This window comes from Accipiter gentilis, chromosome 2, assembly GCF_929443795.1.
Source record: "Accipiter gentilis chromosome 2, bAccGen1.1, whole genome shotgun sequence".
NCBI classification, from domain to species: Eukaryota; Metazoa; Chordata; class Aves; order Accipitriformes; family Accipitridae; genus Astur; species Astur gentilis.
In genome coordinates, this window is record NC_064881.1 from 53,653,042 (window position 1) to 53,668,233 (window position 15,192).

General features: G+C 51.8%; 1 protein-coding gene across 4 annotated transcripts in view; it reads right to left on the bottom strand.

Moving 5' to 3' along the window:
- ZC3H3 (zinc finger CCCH-type containing 3) overlaps positions 1 to 15,192 on the bottom strand; it is a 178,968-nt gene that overhangs the window by 9,571 nt on the left and 154,205 nt on the right. For all 4 annotated transcript variants that reach the window (XM_049826031.1, XM_049826022.1, XM_049826012.1 and 1 more), the window contains 2 exons: positions 7,027 to 7,202; positions 5,086 to 5,294 (listed from right to left, as the gene is read on the bottom strand). In XM_049826031.1, the coding sequence (XP_049681988.1) occupies positions 5,086 to 5,294; positions 7,027 to 7,202 (385 nt within the window). The remainder of the gene's footprint in view (positions 1 to 5,085; positions 5,295 to 7,026; positions 7,203 to 15,192) is intronic.

Sequence of the window (15,192 nt, forward strand, 5' to 3'; positions counted from 1 at the left end):
ACCAGCAGTGGGGGAGACCCACCAGGACCCTGCTCAGAAAGCGGGTGCTGTCAATGACAAGTCAATTGAGAAAATTGAGAAGGAGAAATATATAGAGGAGGAGAAGAAAGGCTGGGAACACTGTGTGGGACAGAACAGTTGCCCTCAGCCAAGTCATGCGAGATCCAGAGGCCATGGCGGTGGCCCACCTGAAGAAGAGGCTGTGGATGTAGTCCCACCCAAAGAAGAAGCCATGGAGGTGGACCAGCTGCAGGCACAGCCATTGGCCCATGACTTCATCATGGCCAATGTCTTCTCCAAAAAGAGGCAATGAGCCCTACCAAGAAGGCCAAGACCTCTGCTCCCTACCAGCTAGGACTCAAGGTCCTCAGAGAAGTCTAAGGTGGCTCAGATGCCTCCTGAAGGTAACCGGGCTGGAAGAGACAGAACTGGGGCATTTCTGTCTGGAGAAGACTAACGGGGAATTGCTGTCTTCAGCTACCTTCAACTGTGTTCAAATAATCTCTTACCTAAAGGTGGTTGAAGATGGAGCCAGACTCTCCATGAAGGTGCACAAGAGATAATGGATCAATGTAAGAAAACTATATAAAAAATTGTTCCCCTGGATAAACAAAAGGCTTCAGATTTATCATGAAGAAGTCTGAGTTCAGCACTGAGGTATGCACTAAATGCTTCATTAGCAGCACTTTTCAGGATTGGGCTGATTTGGTAGCGCTGTGAAAATATCCAACACTTGCAAGACCACACCTGGAGCTCTGTGGGCTCCTCAGTACAGAAGGACACGGACATACTGGAGTGAGTTCAGTGGAGGCCACCAATATGGTCAGGGTTGGAGCACAGGATGTACAAGGAGATGTTTGTGACCACACAGAGAAACCAGTTCCCTGTATTTTATCCACAAAAACATTTCCTCCACGACCCTACCAAGAGGAGCAAACTGCACTAAGTCCCGATGGGGTCAAAGCCGACAGCGGATGCTGGCTCCTGTTATCCCAGGACAACCCCCTTGTGTCCTAGCCCTCCAACGCCAACCACGCAGATGCTCTTTGGAAGGCTCCAGAGCATCTTCTGCCACCGGCTCAGACCGATCAAAAGGGTGGGCTGCCCTACCTGGCTGCCAAAACAAGTTTTGGATCAAAGAGCTGGTGTCAGAAGCAGCATTAAAGGAGATGCTACAGGCAACAGGACCTTTGGGGCAGCCGAGGGGGACCAGCCGCATGCACGCAAGGACTGGCAGCACCAGCTTCCTCCGAAATTGCAGGAGCTGGGGATGGTCAGACCAGGATCTGGGACCAAGGGGTTGCCCATCCCCGTAGTCACATGCCCTGTTGAGGGTGGCTCTCAAGCATGGGTCCAGCCCGGTAGAGAAGAGAGGAGATTTGCATTTCCAAAGTTATTCCTCCAGAAGTGAAAGCTGTAAACAAACCCAGAAGCGCTGCACCTCCACGAATTCCTCCAAAGCCAAAGCGTTTGAGCGTGCTCAGCGGAGCCGTTAAAAAAGACTGTAGCGAGCATCTTCCATTAACGTTACGACCGTGAAATATGACAATAAAATGATAGCCGTATGGTCGCAAATTTGCAGCCCGCCGAGTTGCTAGGGGTTTATCGTCACTCAAACGTGCAGAGAGCTGTAAAATGTTTACAGAAAGGGTCGTTTGCAGCTATAAAATCCTCTTTTCTCTCCTAAACAAGGCTGAGTGGAGCCATTTACAAACCCCTGAATGTTCATCGGGGGAGAGGGGAACATCTGTTCTCTCCAGGAGTTTTCAGTGATCTTCTCGAACAAATTAACTAAAATGGGTGCTTTCTAATTAAATTAGCACTCGATTGGAATGGTTTGCATTGGTGCGCTTGCTTACAATTAGTGCGGGGAGGCCAGTTAGGCTCCAGCGCAGGCTATTTAACTGGAAGGTGAAATATGGAAAGGCCCATTACCTGGAAACGGGTGTTGGAGGGGTAGGGGAGTCCGTGCTCCCTCTGGCTCTGCCCTCCTGGATGGAGAACACGAGGTGAAGGATGAGATGCCACCAAGCCCACCCTTCCTGGCCAGGATGTTTGGCTGGAAGTGGTTTGCTCTCCCCATGCTGCATGGATGGGCTTTTCGGAGGATGCTCAAAAAGCACCAGCACCCTCAAATGACTCCTCCAACCCCAAATTACAAGGCTCCTCTCGCAGGTTGGGAACTGTCCCCGTGGGAGGACGACAGCAGGCTCTGCTCCATGCATGCCAACCACATGACCCCTTTCCAGTCCCCTTTTTCCATATCCCAAGGCCAGAGGCTGCAGAACCCCACCGAGACTCCCGCAAGCTGATGCTGTTGCCCATGCTGGTCCTTAAAGGTCATCTCTAAACCCCCACTCCATCCCTCCTGCACACAGAGCCAGGGTTTTTCTTCATTCCTCCTGTATTTACCAGTATTAAAAGGGCATTTTCTCAAATTGTGACCGTTTAACCAAGCAATTCAGCTCACTCTCTAATAATAACCTGTCCTCCTCCTTATTTACTACCCAGACAATTTGCGTGTCACCTTCAGGCTTTACAAACAGAAACCGAATATTATCCTTTACACAAAGGCTGCAGTGGGGAAGGCACAGACCCCCAAATCCCATTGCCAACACTAGCTACTACCTAGAGCTACGCAAGGACTCATTCTGACCACGTGCTCAGCTCAAAACAGCACCTCAAGCTCACAAGCACCAGTCTGGGCTTTAAAGGTGATCTGGCCACCATGAAGCATTTGGTCCTTTAGCAGCATCAATGGCCTCATCCTGCACCCTCTCAAGATGATGGCTTCTTAGTGGCCAGGGCTCCTTTTCTCTTGCTAGGTTATGGTGGTCCCCAGTTGCTGCTGTGTCCCAAAGCCCCTTTGTTCGTGTGTTGAGATGAGACATTAATTACTGAGCGCATCTCAGCACTGGGCATGGGCAAACCCGGGCACTGAACAGCATCCTTGCGCCTGGACTCATCGTGCACGATCGCTGCATCCCTTTGGCAGGGGAATTGCTTCATCATCAGATGATTTTAGAGTCATCTGCAATTCCTGCCTGGTTTTCCTTTCCTACGGATCCTCCAGCATCTGCTTTCCCAACGCCACATGCTCCCTGGGCAAAGGCGAAGGAGCATGGAGGGACGCGCGCCCCGACCCCGTACCCACTAGCTCCCTGTAGTCTTCCTCCTGACATCCCTGGACCAAACCAGCTCCTTCTAATCATCCTCCCACCCAAAACGCCTGGAAATCTTACTCCCCTGAATGTGCAAACCGGAGTTAAAAGGAAAAGGATGCCCTCACTGCCAGGATGATGCCTCCGCCCTGTCGACCGAGTTACTCCAGGCTGCCAAGTGCAATCCAGGGCATTTCGACAACTTTCTTGTCCACGGATTAATTGCTCTGTCTTCATCACAGAGATGAAAAAACCCGACTAAGCTGCTGCTTTGGGAGCGCTTCCCTGGCCCTGCTGCCGAGATCAAAAGGGAGTTGAACCAGGGCCAAGGAGAGGGAAGGAGGGAGGTGTGCGGGGTGAAGAAATCCTTGGAAAGAGAAGCCGAGTGCTTCACCCCGTGTTGCACAGAGGAGCTTTCCCAGCCGGAAAAGTCCATTCCTGTTTCCAGCGCACCGCTGTTCGACAGCACAAGCGCTCGCCTGTGACTTCAGGAATATGTTGCTAATCCTGGGAATTTTCTTTCCGACAGCGTTAAGGCATCTCAGCCCTCCCTGGCTCGAAGTGCTTCGTGATCGAGCCAGGCACAGCCTTGCAGATCCACGGTACCCGCTTACAGATGACTGGGCAAACACCCCAGCCCAGCTTTCGGTGCTGAATTCATCCCTTCTCCCAGCGGGATTCTGCTCTGGCTGCACGCTCGGGATCAAAGACGGGGAGGGATGCTCCAGCTCTTCATTCATACTGAGGCACATCTTGTGCCAGCCAAGCTGGCAGTGAGGATTTCATCATCACTGCCACAAAATATTTTGATTTCTGAGCCAGATGCTGCCTTTCTTTCTGCGACGGTGCTCAGGAGATGCCACTGCTGCAGATCCCCCCAGTGAGGGATGGGAGATGAAAAGGAAAGCGTGAAGCATTGTCCCGTCAAAAACCTCCCACGCAGCACCAGGATGAACCAGGCATGATCTCTGCCTCTCCATCTCCATCACCTCTGCTCCTGCAGACACATCCCCAGAGTGCCCCAAAGTCCTGTCCCTTCCTGCAGAGCTGCTGGCGATTAAAGGACTTTCCAGTGTAGGAGCTGAATTAGGAGAGAAGGAACCAAGAAAAATGTTGGAGAAGTAGAAATGCAGCTAACCTCCACCATGAGCCGCTTTGCAGAGAAACAAAGACGTTTCTTCTCCTTGCTTCAACAATTTTCCCCTGCTTTTTTTTCCCACAGTCAGTTGAGTTTCAAACAGTTGAAACATTTCCCTGAACTTTTCCAAAAATCAAAAAGAAAGTCGAGGCAGAAGCTGTTTGCTCTCACTTGTTGGAGTTTGTAAGAAGTTTTGCTCATCCTAAAACTGCATTTTCCAAAAATTTTACTGATTTCCCCTGCCTTTTAATAAAAGAATAAAGCAAATCATCTCAGACTAACACGGCTCTTCCTTTGAGCTCGCAAGCTCCAAACACCCCAACCCACCTCCCACCAGGGATGTTTTTATTTCAAAGCTTCGAATCTATTTCACACCAGGAAACACGTGCGATGGATGGTCCAGAGGTCCTTCTGTGGGTCCAGCAGTAAGGCAGAGCATCACTGCATCCCTCTGAAACAGCCTCCTACTGGGGACCGCTGCAGCTCCGCCACAGGAACGAGCCTGGATTCATCATTGAATAATTTATAGGATAAGGAAGGAAGCGATGATAAAAGATGGGGACAAAATCCTACCATGAGGTTTTGGGAGCAGAGCCAGGGGCCATAGAGATGCAAGTTCCAATTGCCATCCCAGTTTGGGCTCCCAGCGTTAACTGGTTTGGCAACTCACGAGGAACACTGATTCCACCAAAACCCACAGAGAGCAGCCCAGGAATAACTCTCCCGCTCAGTGAATCAGAGCAGCTCGGAGCACGTGGGAGCAAAAGCAGAGCAAGTGCTTCCTACCTGGCTCATCCTCTGGCTCGTCCTCGTCCTTCTCCACTTTGCAGCCCTCATCACCGGGGGATGCTGAGGACTGGAGAGAGATGAAGGACGGCAGCTTTTGCAGCCAGCTGGTTGGTGAAGTGTCCGTCTCTTTCCCAAACTTCACTTCTTGCTCCGCACTGGAGGGTCCGGGTATTTCCCCATCATCATGGAGCTGAGCTGGATCATTCCTGCAGGAGTCAGAAAATAATAAAGAAAAATAAAATGATCCCTCTTGGCAACATGATGTGCAATGGAAGAGATTGGGGTAAACCACCAGAGCCGTACATGGAGGCTCTCTGAGCTCCAACCCAGGCTGCTCTGTATCCTCAATTTCCTGGGAGCCAGAGTTTCTCACTCCTCAGCTGGATTCCCTGCCCTGCACTTCCCTGCAACCTTTCCGGCTCTCAGATGCTTGTGAAGGTGCTGGGCTCCTGTTCGGGTGCCGGCTGGGCTAAGCGAGCAGAGGAGAGGGGAGATGGAGAGTGTGGAGAGCAGGGATGGCTTGGAGATGCCCCACTGGGCTTGGCTCAGCCCCAACCTTGCTGCCCTCCTCCAAGCCCAGCTAACGTGACACCTTCAGCTCGTTCAACATCTCCGACGATGGTGCCAATAAAAGAAAAAAAAACCCTCCCGAGCAGCTTCCAAACTCAGGCGTGCTCCCTTCGCAGTAGAGGATGCCAGGAGCTGTCCCCAGGACGGGAGGGGGGTGCCTCCCCGCCACCCAGCCCTGCGCTTATGCCTCCTTACCTAAAAAGAGCAAGGAGCTATTTTACACCTTGTTCACACCGGGGATGTGAGCTGGGTGTCATTCCAAGGCTCTTCTGTCATCCAGGATAAGTTCGGACAGCCCGCTAAGCGCTCATCCCCCTCTGCTACCTTACAAGGCAGGGTCAGGATGAGGCCCAGGAGCAGGCAAGAGCATGGACCAGATGGGCACAGCTCCCACATCCCTCCATTTCCATCCCACCTTCACCCCCACGTCCTGCCGCAGAGAGAAGTGTAGGAGCCAAGCACCCCAGCTGGTGTTTTCTCCTCCCACCAACCAGGACTTTTAGATTTTGGATTTTAAAGCCAAATTTAATTTTGCCTTTAATTTTAATTACGTTGGGATGTAGTCATTCTGCAGGCAGGGCTTGGGGGTGAGGGCAGAGGAAGGCAAGGACGTGCCATGCTCAAGAAAAATCTGTCTCCCTGGGGAGATGAGGATCAATGTGTCCCTCAGCCTGCGGGCTCCATCCCAGCACCCAAAAGCATCATCTTTGCCCAGAGAGACCTCAGAGAGCTTCCAAGGATTAACCAAGAAACCATCCCAGCATCAAAAGGCTTTACAAAGCCTATTGTATCTCCACGTCCATCTCCATCTCTGCTTCTTCAGGCAGTGAGTCCAGTACTGACGACAAGCCCCCCCCATACCACGCCAAGGGCTCAGCTCTGCTCTCCGCCGTGGACTTGAGGAAGAGAGAGGAAGAGGGATGATGATTTCCAGTTTCCCACAGAGCTATGGATAAGCTGTACGCACTTTTGGTGGTGGAGTCTCCATCAGGGCTCCTCCATCTCCCAGGAGGAAGGTCTACAAAAGCCTCAGAGATACCCGGACGTGATGAAGCCCTGGGTGGCACATTTCTAAGGGCAAAGATACCCACACTCAAACGGCACACATCGGGTAGCAAGATGCAAGCTATCATCTCTTTCCTCTCCATCAGTTCTGCCTGGAGACCTCTCCCCCAAGTACGGACTCTGCTCAACCCTATTGCCCATGGTGGCTGTATCAAGAAGACACCCCAGTGACCCACATCAGCAACATCTTAAAATAAACCAGCACACAGATGGATACACATCTGGAAGAGGAAGCATCCAGAGCAGGCTGGGAAGAAAAATGTTTTAAGAGCAGCAAAGCAAGTTTCTTCTGCTCTTTCCTACCTGCCTGTCTCCTCCCAGACCCGTCTCCACTTGGAAGGGGGTTCACTGCGGTCCCCATCTTCTGCCTCTCTTGGGTGACGCTTCTTCTGGGGGTGCAGCAGCTTGCACCGGGCACCCCTGGGGCAGACACCTTTCTTGGCAAAGTCGGGGCAAACCAGCGTGTGCTTCTTCTTGCACTGTGAGGGAAAAAGAGAGCAACACTGGGAAAAGCAGCCAAAGCCTTGTGGGGAGCACAGGTTCCCAGAGCTGGGTTCCTTCAGGTGGCACCAACACGTTGCTAAAGGAAGAGAAGGATGTGTTGGTGCTTCCTTCGCCATATCAAAATGCTATTCCATGACAAAATACTATTAAAAATAATACTCTTCTCTGAGAGACATTACACACTCACCCACAGCTTTCCAAGTGCCTGATTTTACAGACCCAAACCACCAAAGACTTAAAAGCAATGATCTACCTGCAAGGTGGTGATGCTGGGAGGTCCCAAAGAGGTTAACTGGGCTGGAGAAACTGGTTTCATAGAGTACATGGGTGTTTCCTGTCCCAGACATGCTTGGGATGTGGAAAGGAGCAGGGAAGAGCAGGAATGAAGCATCTTCATTTTTGGACTTATTTGGGACTGCTGCCTGGACCACCTTGCTGCTGAAACTGGCCTGGGGCTGGAGCTCAACCCGCTCTGCTTAGGCCTTGGGAATGAGCTTGGCCGGTGCTCTCCTGTCCAGGGCCACGGTCACGGCACAGCACCAGCAAAACGATGGCATCAAGATGTTCAGCCCTAAAAGCGCTTCTGTGCTCCCAGCCTGGCATTTTGGTGGCTCCGAGCAGCAACGCTCACAGCCATCCCCGCAGCCGCCAGCTGTGCCAGTGGGAGGGAGACATCGGCAGTGCTCCACAGCTTCCCCTGGACAAGGCTTTCTGCTGGGAAATGGCAGTTTTTGGCAGCAGGATAGGCAGGAAGAGATGCAGGCAGGGCAGAGGAGATGCCTTCAGGTGTGATTTCTGTCTGGGTGGCTAGGAACGTTGGCCAGGAGGTGGGAGAAAGAACAGCCTCTCCCTAATCTCCAGCTGTTCCCAACACCGTGACAGCAACACACAGCAATTCAGAGAGCTCGTCCCAATGTATCCCAAGGGATGGAGGGTAGGAGCAGGTCCTAGAGCTCTGCCCAGCCCTATGATGTCCAAGGGGACCCATTTCCATCCAGGATGCTCTGTCCCACCCCACCTGATGATCCCACCCTGGCTCTCGCAGGGCAACAGGCAACACCCATGACAAGACACAATGCAACACACATGGCGCAACAAAGCATCCACAACACCAAGATCCTTTCACCTGTTCACCTTCTCCACCAGCAAAGACAGAGCCTGCTTTTTCCCCATGTGGGTCCTTCCACTCTTGGATGCCCACGCTGCAAACATCCTTGCTACAGGGTAGCACAGATGCTCAAATTTTGCACAGGTTTGGGGGGAAAAGGGAAAAATCCATGGGAAGAGAAACACAGGGAGGGTTTCAGCGTGATCATTCTCGCCTGTTTATAAAAATGCATCTTCCCAACAATGAAGGAAGTAGGTGAGCTCCTGCCCTTTTAATGCAACTTGACTTTGAGGGCATGGGAGCAGCTCCCCGTGCTGACCTTTGGGATTAAGCGGCGGCCCTGCTGAGCCATGGAAGCTTTCTCCTCAAAAGGGCAGAAGGGTTCGGCAGCTCTGCCGCCTGGGGCCGGCCGCTGAAGTCGGCAGCAGAGCAAGGAGCTCGTCTGCCGGAGGTTGGGGATGGCACTGAGCAGCAGGAGGGCTGGGGATCCAGATGGACACACGGACACTGGCTCAATAGGGGGGACAGCACAGAGACAGCACTGCTTTTCCACTGAAAATTCATTTAAAAACCCAGTTCCTATGACTTTCCCCCTCTATTTGAAGGAGCTTCAATGGCAAGTAAGTCTACAAGCCAACAGGCAACCTGAAAGCAGAGTCATCTCTAAACAGTGCCCAGGTTCTGCCATTACTCCAAAATCCTGTGTTTCATACCAACATTGAATCACAGAATGGTTTGGGTTGGAAGGGACCTTTAAAGATCATCTAGTCCACCTCCCCTGCCATGGGCAGGGACATCTGCCACTAGATCAGGTTGCTTATAGTCCCATCCAACCTGGCCTGGAACACTTCCAGGGATGGGGCATCCACAACCTCTCTAGGCAACGTGGTCCAGTGTCTCACAACCCTCACAGTAAAGAATTTCTTCCTTATGTCCAACCTAAACCCACCCTCTTTCAGTTTAAAATTGTTACCCCTTGTCCTGTCACTACAGGATTTGGTAAAAAGTCTCTCTCTGTCTTTCTTATCAGCCCTCTTTAAATATTGAATGGCCGCAAGAAAGTCTCCCCAGAGCCTTCTCTTCTCCAGGCTCAACAACCCCAACTCTCTCAGCCTTTCCTCACAGCAGAGGTGTTCCAGCCCTCAGACCATTCCCATGTTCCTCCTCTGGACCCGCTCCAACAGGTCCACGTCTGTCTCGTACTGGGGACCCCAGAGCTGGACGCAGTGCTCCAGGGGGGGTCTCACCAGAGCGGAGCAGAGGGCGAGAATCCCCTCCTTCGACCTACTGGCCACGCTGGTCTGGATGCAGCCCGAGATGGTTTGTTCTTTTCCACCCATGGACCAGCACTGGAAAAGCATCACTAATGACTAGAGCATCCCAGCCATGTAGGCAAGGCCAGCTCCTGCCTGTCCCAAGCTGGTAGTAAAGCTGATGCTTATTTTGGGTATGCCATTCAAGAGCGGGTATGGGAAAACCATCTCCTCCAGCGCAGAAAGATGTGTTTAAGCAGCCGTTCTCTTGCAAACTACCTAGAAAACACATATTTGAATCAAGCAGAGGTTTGGGAGAACAACTTTCACTATTCCCTACCTTTTCCCTCCCAAATCATGCTGGTCCGGACACCTCCACTTGCAGACAGGATACAGCCCTGTCCAGGAATAAATGCTTGGAAAAGGCAGTGACAGGACAGCTTTCAAGGGCAGTAATTTTTCCCAAAATACTAGCAAGTAGAAAAGCAAACCCCTCAACCTGATAATTGCTTTAAAAATAAGTGAAACAGAATTAAGGGAGAGGAAAAATAAAGGCACAGGGCCCATTAGGGATTGAAGGCTGGGATGAATGCAGGGGCTGCTGGGTGACGGAGAGCTGGGGAGGTTGAAAGCTGAGATGGCGCGGGGCCAGCTGAGATCATCTGCATGGACAAGACCTGCAAACCCCTATGGTTTATCTTCTCATTCCCCTTTTCCCCACACGCTTTGCCCAAAGCCATTCTTTATTTGGATGGGCAGCAATGGATGATGATGCCTGCCTAGAAATTACACAGCTCCGGTGGCATGGGACAGGCAGAGCTGCCAAGCCTGTTTTGCCAGGCCAAGTGGATCCCAAAGGAAGCATGAGCAAAATCCCAGGATTTCATGTGTCATACAATATTAGGCTCTTGTGCTGTGCGCCAATGTTTCTGACCCGCATCAACACGAAATAATTCCCATATTGTCCTTATAGCTGGGGACAGCTCTAGTTCAACAGCACTGATCTCAAGTGACGGCAAGTTGGTCTGATGGTACATCAGATCTACTGCACGCTGGAAGGTTTCTAGTCCACCACCACCTCCGGATCTCCATCCATGCGATGACGGTGACACCCTGAAAGCTTCCTATTAATTACAAACCCACCTGATGTTGATTATTGCTATTTATTGCCAGGGCAACAGCTCTTCAGAGCCTCTGCCCAAGGATGCAAGATCCACTTCTGTATAGTGTTTTCCAACGCAAAATGGACTTGGAAAGGAGAAGAGCAGGAAAAAAGAGCCCTGGCCTCAAAAAGCCACATGGATGCATCACCCTCGCAGCCGGCGGTGATGCTGCTATGCTGGGGAATGATGCCATTTTAGGGAAAAGCCGAGAAACATAGCTGTTTCTTCCCAGCAGGGCACCCGAGGGAGCAGTTACAAATCCTTGTGGTGGGGGGGATGGTGCCATGGTCCCAGCTTGGTGTCGGGACTGGGATACACCACCTGCCCAGTGCTCTCACCGGCACTGACCTCCAAGTCAATCATTATACCGGACCACATTTATTGGCTCTATGGCAAAGAGATACTTAATAAAGAAAACAAACCATGTGCGACTAATCCCAGGGTTGTTTCCTCAGCTCAAGTTTCTAATGGCTTTTCCACTCTGTTCCCAGCGCTCGGCCCTTCTTCCGTAACACCTCGTCCATCACCGCTGTTTTAGGGCAGGGATGGTGAGGCTGGGATTGCCTCCCCGCCGGGCTCGGTGACTGGAAAAGCCCCTTCTGTTTATTTACGGCAGCTCTTCTGCTCTTGCCCTGCATGCCAGAGCAAACATGCTGGGGCTGGGTTGCTATAAGGTGGTTTGCTGTCCGTCGCGTGTCAGCCGGGGTGAAGCCGAGCAGGGCTGCGGGGTGACGGGTGCACCCTCATGCTGGGGGCCATCCGATCCCTTCCACCTGTCGGGGTGGCTAATTATACCCCCGTGGGACCCTCGCCAGCCCGCAGGTTGAACCATAAAAAGAGAAAAAAGCCTCCGGTCCTTTCCAACAGAGACAACAGAAAACCCACAGCACCCCTAAAAAGCCCTGGGGAGAAACCCTACGGCTGCATCGGGTGCTGATGAGGATGCCATCATCCTGCTGATGCCGTTGCCATTCCGGTCTCCCTGCTCCAGGGTTCCCCTCGCAGCCCAGATCGGCAGCAGTGCTCGGCGCTGGGACGGTGCCCGGCTGGCAGCTCCCGCGGCCGGGACTCCTCCCTGGCTGCCAAGGCAGCTCTGGGTGAAATTCAAGGTGCTGCTAACAACCCACAAAGCCTTAAATGGCCCAATGGACCCTGATGCGCACAGGGAGCTGGACGGGGATGAAGGGGTTTGCAGGGCACAGCCTTCTTTAGCACAGACCTGGCAAAGAAGGAGGCAGCAACTGGTGGAAGGTGCCGGCTCGGCCCTGGGAATGACGTTAATTAATATTTTCCATGAACAAGCTTGGCAGGAGGCAGCGGAGGGTGGGAGGAAGGCGAAGCTGGGTTACTGGGCCGACCAGCAACCACCCACTGACCTTACGGGGGGGAATGAGAGGTCCCATCCAGCCCGGCATTCCCAGCTCCATTCCACCAGCAGTTTGCCCAGGTTGAACTTCTCAAGTATCACCAGGCTTGTCTGACTGCTCGATCTCTCCTTTCCCAGCACCAAGGGATGGCAGGTGACAAGGAACCAGCAGACAGACAAGAGATGGCAAAGTGCTGGAGCATCTTCCCATCTCCTTGGACCTGTGTCCATCTCTCCATCCACCGTGATGGACACGAGTCCAGCACCTGCCTGGAAACCCGGAGCACGGCGGTGATAAAAGCACCAAGCAGACCTTCTGGGGAAGGGGAGCATTAAAAGCACGAGTTAATCCCCAAAACTCAAGTGTTTTCTATTTTTTAAAGCCCTCTGCACATCCACGCAGCTTCGCCAGAGCTATTACAGGTAGCCCCATCACCAAGCAGCAGGATTAACCGGCTGGATTGATGTCAGGCTGTTTTAATGTCCCTCTTACCTGCCATGTCTCAGCACTAAGTGGCTGTTGGGAAGCTATCGCTGGAGGTGGTGGAGCTGTTTTCTGATGCTGCTCCAAACTGACAGCCAGTAAATAGCTTTTTTTTGATGGCTTTTTTATACTTGGGTGCAGATGGAAGCAGCTTTAAAAAAAAAAATCCAGCTCCCTGTCATTAAAACCCGGAGGACGATACATCCGACCATCATCCAGGCTGTGGAATAATGATGAAGAAATGTAGCCGAGACAATTATATCAAGGAATTTGCTCCGAAACGGATTTCTGCCCTCAAACCAGAGTTTGTTGCCCTAGCAAAATGCTTGCAGGGAAGCGATGACTTCTGATGGCCTTCTCCAAATGCTTGCTAGGATTTAGGATCTACCGAATGCTCTCTAGGATCTACCACAAAGTCCTAAACCCTTTCCCTTGGTATTTGCAGGCAATAAAACAGCATTTGAGCTAAAATACCTCTGGAGCTGGAGCAAGAATGGGACTGTGATTTCTAAAATCACTGGGAACATCATATTTAAGAGGCAGCAAAATAGCTGGGAGGGATTGAAGGGGGCAAGGAAAAGCCTTGTCCCTGCAACATCCATTCCTCTGTCATGGTCCAGCCCAAATAAAAATCACCTAAGGGATGGGGCTCTCTTTCATATCCCATCTCCACCACCTCTTGCCAGCTTCCTCTAAGTTGCCGCCAACTGTTTCCTCTCATCTTGCTGCTCCCTGGTTTAGGCGTGTTACTCCCTTGTAACTGGAATCTCCCACATCGCAAAATTATGTCAAAGAGCATTTCACCTCCCCAGCACGGGTGCACGTGAAACCTCCAGGCTTCAGATCCAAGCAAGAGCAGAAGTACCATAATTGAGCACTTCCAATGATTTTTTTTTCTTCAAATGTATCATCTCATTTGGGAATTGCTTCCTGCCTAGTCTTGCTCCTCACCCCCAGCTCTATGCAGACTGGCAAGAGCTTTGCTTGGAGTCACAGCAGCCAGTGGTTGGATTTTCCAGGCTTGGTTTTTGTCCGTGTCCTGCATCAGCCTGGAGGAGAGCCCCACAGCTCTGACAAAGCTGGCAGACAGCGTAAGCCAAAATATAAATAAAAGATTCAAGGCAAGCCAAGAGGATGGAGGAAGACCAGCCAACAACACTGTGCAACTCAGCTCCACTCCATTCCCAAAGCAGCCAGGACCAGCTGAGCCACCACAGGAGCAAAGCCACAGACATAAGGAGGAATCATCGAATCACAGAAGGGTTTGGGTTGGAAGGGACCTTCAGAGATCATCTAGTCCAAACCCCTGACATGGACAAGGACATGTCCCACTAGACCAGGTTGCTCAAAGCCCCATCTAACATGACCTTGAACACTACCAGGGATGGGGCATCCACAACTTCTCTGGGCAACCTGGTCCAGTGTCTCACCACCCTCATCGGAAAAAAAATTCTTCTTATGTCCAATCTAAACCTCCCCTCTTCCAGTTTAAAACCATTGCCCCTTGTTCTGGTAAAAAGTCTCTCTCTATCTTTCTTATAAGCCCTCTTTCTATATTGAAAGGCCGCAAGAAGGTCTCCCCAGGTTAAACAACCTCAACTCTCTCAACCTTTCTCCATAGCAGAGGCGTTCCAGCCCTCGGACCATTTCCATGTCCCTCCTCTGGACCCTCTCCAACAGGTCCATGTCTGTCTCGTGCTGGGGACCCCAGAGCTGGACACAGTGCTCCAGGGGGTCTCACCAGAGTGGAGTAGAGGGGGAGAATCCCCTCCCTAGACCTGCTGGCCATGCTGTTTTGGATGCAGCCCAGGAGACCATCGGCTTTCTGGGCTGCGAGCGCAAATTGCCGGGTCATGTCCAGTTTTTCATCCACTGGTATCCTGAAGTTCTTCTCCACAGGGCTGCTCTCCATCCCTTCATTCCCCAGCCTGTATTGATACTAGGAATTGCCCCGATCCAGGTGCAGGACCTTGCACTTGGCCTTGCTGAGCTTTATGAGGTTCACACGGGCCCACTCCTCCAGCCTGTCAAAGCCCTCTCTTTGGCATCCCTTCCCTCAAGGGAATCAATGGCACCACTCAGCTTGCTGACCTTTGCAAACTTGCTGAGGGCACACTCAATCCCACTATGTCATTAATGAAGATATTTAATACTGTTAGTCCCAGTACGGACCCTTGAGGGACACCACTTGTTACTGGTTTCCACTTGGACATTGAGCCATTGGCTATAATTCTTTGGATGCAGCCATCCAGAAGGTGAATCCCCAACCCAGCATTCAACACTGCATGGCAACTTCTATGGCATTCAATCATTCCCTGCACTCTTTGTTGAGGAACCCTGTTTCCATCAGAGACCTCACAATCTCAACCATCAGACCCAAAAGCCGTGATGGAGCCAGTTTCATGTGGGGAACTCATCGACAGTAATTGCCAACCCCAAATCATCACCGTCAGGGATGGAGGAAGACAGACATCCACCGGACATCCCCTAGAGTGTCATCTGCATCAGGGATGACAGGGGCTCCACCGCATGCATGATTCCAGGTGGCTCAGGGAAGGTGTCACCCATTGCTCATGGGACGCAGAGATCGT